This window comes from Amblyomma mixtum, chromosome 3, assembly GCF_055824585.1.
Source record: "Amblyomma mixtum isolate Tamu chromosome 3, ASM5582458v1, whole genome shotgun sequence".
NCBI lineage: Eukaryota > Metazoa > Arthropoda > Arachnida > Ixodida > Ixodidae > Amblyomma > Amblyomma mixtum.
The window spans coordinates 227512820-227521961 of NC_143014.1; the positions used below are offsets into that span (position 1 = coordinate 227512820).

The window sequence follows — 9142 nt, forward strand, 5'->3', positions numbered from 1 at the left end:
CCTCACCGCTTAAGGCACTCTCAGCCTACCTCCACCGTGTCCTATCGCCCCTAACAGGCAAAACATCAATGCACGTGCGAACCTCCAGCCACTTCGTCGAGCGTCTGTCCCACGTTCAACTGGAAGCGGACGAGTGCATGGTTTCATTCGACGTGGTCTCGCTCTTTACCAGCGTTCCTGTGCCCTTTGCCGTTTCCGCAGCGAAGGAAGCCCTCGAAGCGGATGCTGGCCTAGCCACAAGGACGAGCCTGAGCCCAGAGGAACTTTGCCAGCTTTTGGAGTTTTGCCTAAGCAGCACAGCTTTTTCCTTCAAAGGAGAATTTTACAAGCAGACTAGTGGCACTGCCATGGGCGCCGCGATCTCGGTGACTGCTGCCAACCTGACGATGGAGGCCATCGAAGAGGAGGCACTCAAGACCTTTCAAGGAAAACCAAAAGTTTTCATTCGTTACATTGTCGACTGCTTCTGCATTCTGAAGACGTCGCAGGTCGAAAATTTTCTGGCACACCTCAACTTAGTCGAGCCTTCAATTCAGTTTACAATGGAACGAGAAGTGAACAACACATTGCCATTCCTGGACGTCTTCATAAGAAGAGAAGGGGCAGATCTAAAGTTCGGTGTCTATAGGAAGCCAACCCACACCGGCCGCTACCTAAATTTTAATTCCAACCACCCTACTAGCCACAAGGAATCCGTCGTCTCATCTCTTCTGAGAAGGTCAAAGGCAATCTGCTCCTCGGAAGAAGAAAAAAATGCAGAAGAGGCCACCGTTCTCGCCGACCTACAAAGGAATGGCTACACACGTGGCTTCATTCAACGAGTTGGTCGCCGTCAGGCTCAGAGGACAGGGGGAACAACAGCCAACAATGAAACAACGAAACGCGTGCGTGTGGTGCTTCCCTACGTGAGGGGAACCAGTGAAGCACTTGCACGCATTCTGGGAAAATATGAAATCTACGTTGCTCACAAACCTGTTTCAACAATAAGCCGCTTCTTGCCACGACCGAAAGACCGCGTCCCCAAAGAAAAATAACCTGGTGTCATTTACAAAATCCCGTGCTCCAGGTGTCCGGCTTCATACGTCGGCGAGACGAAAAACCTGCCCCGAAGAATAAGGCAACACAAGAATGACGTCCGGCTAATGAATTCGGAAGCCAACCCCCTCGCCGAACACTGCGAGCGCGCAGACCATCCAATAGCCTTCGAGGAGGTGAGAGTCTTGGCCGTGGAGCCAAACCTGTTCAAGAGGCGACATGTGGAGTCATGGCACATCCGGCTCACAAAGGCGGCGATGAATAGTACTCCAGGAACGCCCCCCTCGGCGTACGTTAGTGGACTCCGCCACGTGCTAACAAAGGGAGAGCGAAGGTAACACCCCGCTGCTGCTGGCACACTTTAGTCACCCCTGAAGAAGGGACCGAGTTGGTCCCGAAACGTTGGGCTAAATTAAAATATTGGTTGGCGACAGTTTTTTCTCTCAACTATCTCAAAAACCCAACCAGACGGACCTCCGTTGAAAATGTTTTCATTCAAGAAATTTGATTATAAATTATTTAGCGGTCATAGGAGGATGCCATGTGGTAATCCGTGTATAATACTTTATGCCTTATTACAAAGAAAAAAACACGTGCCAAACGATAAGAATAGCAAAGTGAGCTATGCAAAGAAAAATGATGTCTAACATTAAGAGACCAAAAGGGGGCGGAGTGGGTGAGGAAACAAACGCGGGTTAATGACATGCTACTTGAAATTAAGAGTAAGAAATGGGCTTGGGCGGGGCTTTTAATGCGAACACAAGATAACCGCTGGTCCTTAAGGGTGACGGAGTGGATTCTAAAAGAATGCAGGCATAGCAGGGGGTGGCAGAAAGTTAGATGGGCGGATGAGATTAAGAAGTTCGCGGGGATATGGTGGCCACACCTAGCAAAGGACAGGGTTAATGTGGAGACATGGGTAAGTCCTTTGCCCTGCAGTGGGGGTAGTCAGGCTGATGATGATGGTACGTGTCGCGCCTGCTGCTTCGTGCTATCAGCTGGCCCATGCTTGGCCGACCAGACTAGCCAAATTTGTGATGTGGGTTTTCTATTGCACCTGCATTTGTGTACACAGAGGACTTGAATGGTAGCAGGTGATCCTGTGCATGTGTTCACGCCACAGCACACATGACCCACACTGAAAGCTTCTCTGCCTGTAGTAAGACAGCTGCATAAGTCTGGGACATAACGTTTCCAGTGCTAGAGTATGAGTAAATTGCTCTGGAATTTTAATCTTGTATCAGGTAGCATAGCGCAAAAGAAGGCTAGCGCGGCTGCCTAATATTCTCTTGGGCAGCTGTGTTGGATTTTCAGTGCCTCTTAGTGTAATCCGTGAACGTTCACTGTAACCCATTCGTTTCGATGTAAATTAAAAAAGTCCTTAGAGCCCTCTACTTTTTAATGATAATAACAAGGTAATGCAGCAATTCAATTGTACCTGTTCTATTTCAACACAGTAAAGTGCTGCTGGGTCGAGTTCACAGTTTTACTTTGTAGGTGTGCTCAGGCTGTCATCATCATCGTCAGCAGCAGCAGCCTGACTACACCCACTGCAGGGCAAAGCCTCTCCCATGTCTCTCCAATTAACCCTGTCCTTTGCCAGTTGCGGCCACTGTATCCCCACAAACTTCTTAATCTCATCCGCCCACCATTATCATTACCAAGCTCATACAAATGGATTGATGCACGTAGAGTCAGGTGCGTAATGTGATACCACCAGCTCACCCCAAGCTGTGCTCAGATTTGACTCATTGCTGCAGGAGCAATAAGGCAGGCATGAGGCTGAGAGGTGCAAAAACATGATTTTTCAAGAATGTCTTTGTGGAAATTGCAATTAATCATGTGAATTTGCTTTCATTTTAGGAGCTGCACACAAGCTGTGCGCCTTTCCATGCTGATCATGCTGGCCAGGTACGCTTATGGTTACATTACTAGGTTGTTTTCATAATGGCAGTTGTGGATTTCCGTATGGTTTTGAAACATAAATTGTATAAGTATTTGGCCTGCCACAAAAGTATAGTGGTGCATTCAGGGCCAGTGTTACAAAGGGATGTTTTGATTGCTGCAAGAACTTGAAGGCTCCTGTGTGGTCACTGTGGAAGGCCCCCTCCCTACTTAGGAATTGCTATTTGGGTTACCCAGTCATTTGGCAGAGGAATTGTGTATAGAGATAAGGGATGGAAGAATGCTTCCAACTAAAGAAAAAAATCCAGCAAGCAGTGATAGAAGCAGAAGTACAAAAATGGCAAGGCTTTCTCTAATTTACATCGAATCTTTTTCACTTAGACTTCTTATTGTATAGAACGGCTGATGCTTGGCTTACACACATATTTTCTTTAGTTGTGCAGTAGGTATCATATTCTTGTATGATATGGTCACGGTGCCAAAAAATGATGGTGGTGTTAGAAAACTCGGAATACATAGGAATGTCTTACAATCAGCAGCGACACTTGAGGCCAGTGTTCCAAGAACTAAGTTCGTACACCTTTCATGTCTGGCTGATGCAGCAGCTGTTCTGGTTATACGCCTTCGAGTAGAAGTTAAATAGAGAGCACCAATAGCACTATCTATACAAGTCGCAGCGTGCTCGACATTGCACTCGTTTCGCCTACAAGCTCCCCTCTTTCATTTGTTTGAAAGTGGCCAAAAGTGCTCAATAAGCTGTGTGGGCATCAGAAACTCACTTCGACCTCGTGTGTAGCAGTAGAGTTCTTACAGAATAATATAACTTGTGTAAGTATGGAATGACCACAATTGAAAGGCCACATTTCTTTTCAACTAAAGTGGCTGTTTGGACTTGTTGGTCAGTGATCACGGTTAAAGAAGGCAGTGTGAAAAAACAAGGACAAATGAAAAAGTGGACAGGACTGGCGGGTGTCCATTTCTTCGTTTGTTTGTCTTTTCGCACTGCATTCTTTAACCGTAATCACATTTCTTTGTATTTTACATTTTTTTACAAAGCTTGTGCTCGAAAATGTTAGAACATACGAAAAAAATGAAGCCTGGCTGACAACCGCCAGCAATTTTGGCCTGCCAAATATACTCACGAATGCAACAGTGAGACAGGTGGGCAAAAAACAGCAGTACAACTTTTTTAGATTTTTGACAGTGGTGCTTGTACTGCAGCTACTGCTAGGATAACATGTCTTGCCTCTGCAGCTCTGTTGCCTTCGTGCATATATTTTGTAAATGAAAGGTTTTTGTGACTTGCAGCCGGCCTTCAAGGTGCTGGTGTTTTGGCATTTGTTTTAACCTCTGTATGCAAAAGCCTTACCAAAAATAGCTATCAGGAAATGCGTCAATTGGAAGAAAAGTGACATAGGATTGCGATCATTCCGTACAGACACCAGTTATCTCATTCTTTGAAGAATGCTGTAGCCAGGTGCAAGGTTGTGAGGGCCTTTTGGCCCCTAATAAGCTTGAGCACCTTTGCCCACTCATTGACTAATGGAAGACAGACATTAGTAAGTAAAGAAGCACAATGTCAAGCACAGCTTAACAAATGTAAACTGTGCTCGGTTGTGTTTTTTCTCATTCCTTTGCTACATGATTGAAGATAAAGGTGCTCTCAAAGTAAATGAAAGTAAATGGAAGGCAGTATTAGTGAAAATTTTTGATTTCATAGCCTAATTCAGATTCTGCAAATTATATAGTGCACCAATAAATTTCGCACATTACGGTTTGAAGGCAGGTGTACTTTGTCCAGGCCGGCTGTTGCATCAACCCAATATTAAGGGAGTAGACCTTGCATACCGAGCTGCCTCATCTCTGCAATCTTGTGGGTCATTGTAACTTGTCCATCTGGACAGGGGAATTTTTCCAATGCTGCCTTTGTTTTTCGGCACCATGTCTAGCAGATGCAGGGGACTGCCAAGCTCCCGACCGCTTAGCTAAAAACAGTGTCATGGGCAATGCAAGCATCAACCTTCCTACATGATTACAATTGTAATTACGATTGCAATGAGGTTTCTGGCAGTAAATTCAGTTGTGAGTCATTGCTCATGCTGTGTACTTACTTTGCCCCTCATCTCTGGGTGCTATTCCTTCTTGATAGTCTTCCTGGTCTGAGCTTCTGTCATAGCCTGTTGACATACACGAGAGATGGCATCTGTGAATTTAGTGTGTTATTGGCTCTGACTGAGAAACATGCACTTTCCAGGACTACTACCTGCAGATGTGCCATATCTGTTTTCATAGCCACTGTTGTGCTGTAGTTGTGCTATCCACTTACCTCTTTTGTAATGGAAGATTTCTAGGCTGTAGCAGGCCAGACACATATAACTCTAATGCATAGAGTGCTGTATACATTAGTTAAAATTCATCGTCATCAGCCTGACTACACCCACTGCAGGGCAAAGGCCTCTCCCATGTATCTCCAATTAACCCTGTCCTTTGCCAATTGTGGCCACCGTATCCCTGCAAACTTCTTAATCTCATCCGCCCACCTAATTTTCTGCCGCCCCCTGCTACATTTACCTTCTCATGGAATCCACTCTGTTACCCTCAAGGACCAGCGGTTATCTTGCCTTCGCCTTACATTCCCTGCCCGAGCCCATTTCTTCCTCTTGATTTCAAATAGGATGTCATTAACCCGCGTTTTTTCCCTCACCCACTCCGCCCGCTTCCGGTCTCTTAACGTTACAGCTATCATTTTTCTTTCCATAGCTTGCTGCGTTGTCCTTGAATTAAGCTGAACCCTCATTGTTAGCCCCCACATTTCTGCCCCGTAGGTGAGTACCGGTAGGATACAGCTGTGTTAGACTTTTCTCTTGGGGGATATTGGCAAACTTCCTTTCACGATCTGAGAGAACCTGCCATATGCGCTCCATCCCGTTCTTATTTTTCTAGTTATTTTCCTCTCATGATCCGGATCAGCGGTCACTACCTGCCCTAAGTATACATATCCTCTTACTACTTCTTGCACCTCGCTACCAATTGTGAACTGCTGTTTCCTTGCTAGACTGTTGAGCATTACTTTGGTTTTCTGTATGTTCATTTCTAGCCCCACAATTATGCTCTACCTGTCTAATTCATTCATCATGCTTTGCTGTTCATATCCTGAGTGGCTTAGCCAGGCAATGTCATCAGGGAATCGCAAATTACTTAGGTATTCTCCAGTAACTCTTGTCCCCAACTGTTCCCATTTCAGGCCCCGGAACACCTCGTGTAAACAGGCGGTGAATAGCATTGGTGAAATCGTGTCTCCCTGCCTGACACCTTGCCTAATTGGAATTTTACTGCTGACCTTATGGAGAACTATGGTAGCTGTGCAGTCGTTATGAATATCTTCCAATATGTTCACATAACACTCTTCTACACCCTGATTCCACAACGCCTGCATGACAGCTGTGGTTCCACTGAGTCAATTGCTGTCTGGTAGTCAATGAAGGCTATATATTGGGGTTGGTTATATTCTGCCCATTTCTCTATCACCTGATTGATTGCATTAATGCGGTCTCTTGTTGAGTATCCTTTTACGAAAGCCTGCCTGATCATTCGGTTGATTGAATTCGAAGGTTGTCCTGAGTCTATGAGTGATTACCTTAGTAAATACCTTGTAGACAATGGATAGTAAGCTGATCAGTCTGTAAATCTTCAAGTCCTTGACATCTTCTTTCTTATGAATTAAAATAATGTTCGCATTCTTCCAAGCTCCTGATACGCTCGTGGTCACGAGGCAAGCGTATACAGGGTGGCTAGTTTCTCTAGCATAATCTCTCCTCCATCCTTCAACAAATCTGCTGTTACCTGATCCTCACCAGCTGCTTTACCCCTTTGCATTGCTCCTGAGGCTTTTTTTACTTCCTCCCTGGTTACTGCCGGGATGTCCCATTGCTGTGCTCTACTGCCTCTCTCTGTAACGTTCTGATTACATTCACTACTGTAGAGATTTGGGTAGAACTCTTCGGCTACTTTAACTATCTTATCCATATTGCTTATGGCATTGCCCTCTTTGTCTTTTAGTGCATAGATCTGGTTTTTACCTGTGATTAGTTTTCTCTTCACTGATTTTAGGCTACCTCCATGCTTTAGAGCATGCTATGTTTTCTCCATGTTAAACTTTATGTTGGCTACCTTGCACTTATAAATAACTTCGATAGCTCTCCTAGTTCTATTCTATCTCTGAAGTTAGACGTCCTCATGCTTTGGCGTTTCTTCATCAGATCTTTCGTCTCCTGAGATAGCTTGCAGGTATCCTCTCGAATGATCTGACCACCTACTTCTGCAGCACGCTCCAATGAATTTAAATATGTATTTAAAGATGACAGTTAAGGTGGGAGATTGAGCTTTGAGATTTGAACGTCAACTCTGGAGTTATGCCGCTGCTACACAGAATACTTGATCGCCGTAGAGATATTTCATCATCTCGCACTAAGCTGCATTGGCGCCACTGTCACAGTTGATAATTTTGCTGGGAAGCTGTTGTAGCACTCACGCAGTTTTGAAAAGGTGGTATTTATTGTTTTTGTGCTATTGGTAACAGTGATAATATGCTTGCTGCAGTGTTTTGTGGCCAGCCTTTTTTTTTCAGTGAAATAAGTTGTACATTTCATGTTGAGTATTCTTTTAGCGATTAAATTGCTTTGATTTTATTCCTTAGTGTACAGTTGCGAGTGCTACATGTCTGAGTGCAAATTTCTACCACTGAAAAGCCTTCAAAATCTTGATAGATCTCCACACTGTTCAAGGGACTCTGTGGCTATTGGAAATGCCCATTTAGCTGCATTCAAGTGCCACTGAGTTGATAGCCATTTGAAAGCCTTCAAAATGCTTGTGTGACAAGGTTATTAGATTTTGTGCAGGTTTGATGCTGAGCAGCCTGCGTGCTTGAGTTGGGTTTTCCAATGTCTGTATTTCAAACCTGAAACTTTTCGAAATCATCATTAGTTCATTAATGGAAGAACTACTTGTGCCCTTTTCTGGAATTTCCAGAAAACAGATTAACTGAATTTTTTTTGTATATACTGCTACCTTTTTGCAGGTGCTGCATAGTGAGAACCTGTATCAAGACGCCAACCTGCTGGACTTGGAGAAACTGAAGAAATTGTTTAGCCACTGTGTGGCACCCATCATGAGGGATGTGGCATTAATAAAGCCAATTAAGGTGACCTTATCTATGTCCTTTTGCAAGCATGCTACACACATGAGAGCCATCCCACGAAGCACCATTTCTGCAAAGCTTGTTATCTCACAACATGCATGCTGGATGAGGCAGTGACAGACAGATGAGGAGGGCTTAACATAGGGCATTGGCGTAACGTGTTGAGCAGTGATGTAGGAGCCTTGCAGCCATGCAAGGTATTATCGGTATCATGATGGTAACTCCATTTGACACTGTCTAGTGCTCTGTGAGCCAGACTCGGCTCTTGCACATTCTGTGGCTCACCCTTGGTTCTCGGACATTCTGGAAGCCTCACCCGGCTTGCGCATATTACGCGAGGATGTCTCCTGCTGTGCGAGCCTTACGCGGCTTGCGCACTTTCTGTGAGAGATGTCTCGCGTTTGCGAGCTTGCTCGTCTTGCGCAAATTCTGTGAAATATGTCTCGCGTTCTGCGACCTCGCTCAATCGTCGCATTTTGCGTGGCAATAAACACGCAAAGATAGGCACGCAGAATCCACGCTCAATATTTTCAATAGGGCAGCCGCGCGGCGATATTTTCGCCACTTCGATGACGTCATTGTGCAAATCTTTTTTTTACTCGCAACTGTACATAACGTTAGCATTCTCTTTGAAATGAACCTGTAGAGACCGCAGCCATATATTTCTCGCTGTCTTTAAAATACGAATTTGTGAACGTTATAAAATCACCCTGCATGGTCCCCTTATTAAGGGATCTCGTAACTCACTGTGATTGCTCACTGAACGAGCTTGGCAATACGCTTCGTAGGCAAATGGGTGTAATGTTCCTACTAGCTCTGCCTGAAACTGCAAGGGCGCAAGGGTTGGAGGATTGCGGAGGTGGTGAAGGCCATGTTATGTAGAAGATTTGTGTTACCCTTTTCAAATTATAGGATAGTAAATGTATGGACAGAAAAACTACAATTTTTTTTTCTTAAATAAAACTAATGGCCTTGGGTCCCCAGCTTATCTCCTAAATTTCATCC

At 44.8% G+C, this 9142-nt stretch overlaps 1 protein-coding gene across 1 annotated transcript; it reads left to right on the plus strand.

Annotated features, from left to right (window-relative positions):
* Positions 1 to 241: 241 nt before the first annotated feature.
* LOC149353929 (uncharacterized) lies at positions 242 to 2804 on the plus strand. Its single transcript, XM_089575883.1, has 2 exons — positions 242 to 905; positions 2796 to 2804. Exons 1-2 carry the CDS (start codon positions 348 to 350, stop codon positions 2802 to 2804), a joined length of 567 nt encoding a protein of 188 aa, XP_089432009.1. The 5' UTR covers positions 242 to 347.
* Positions 2805 to 9142: the final 6338 nt, after the last annotated feature.

Bases quoted from the DNA above. Each gene is read 5' to 3' on its own strand.
- LOC149353929 (XM_089575883.1), top strand. From the start codon at position 348: ATGGGCGCCGCGATCTCGGTGACTGCTGCCAACCTGACGATGGAGGCC.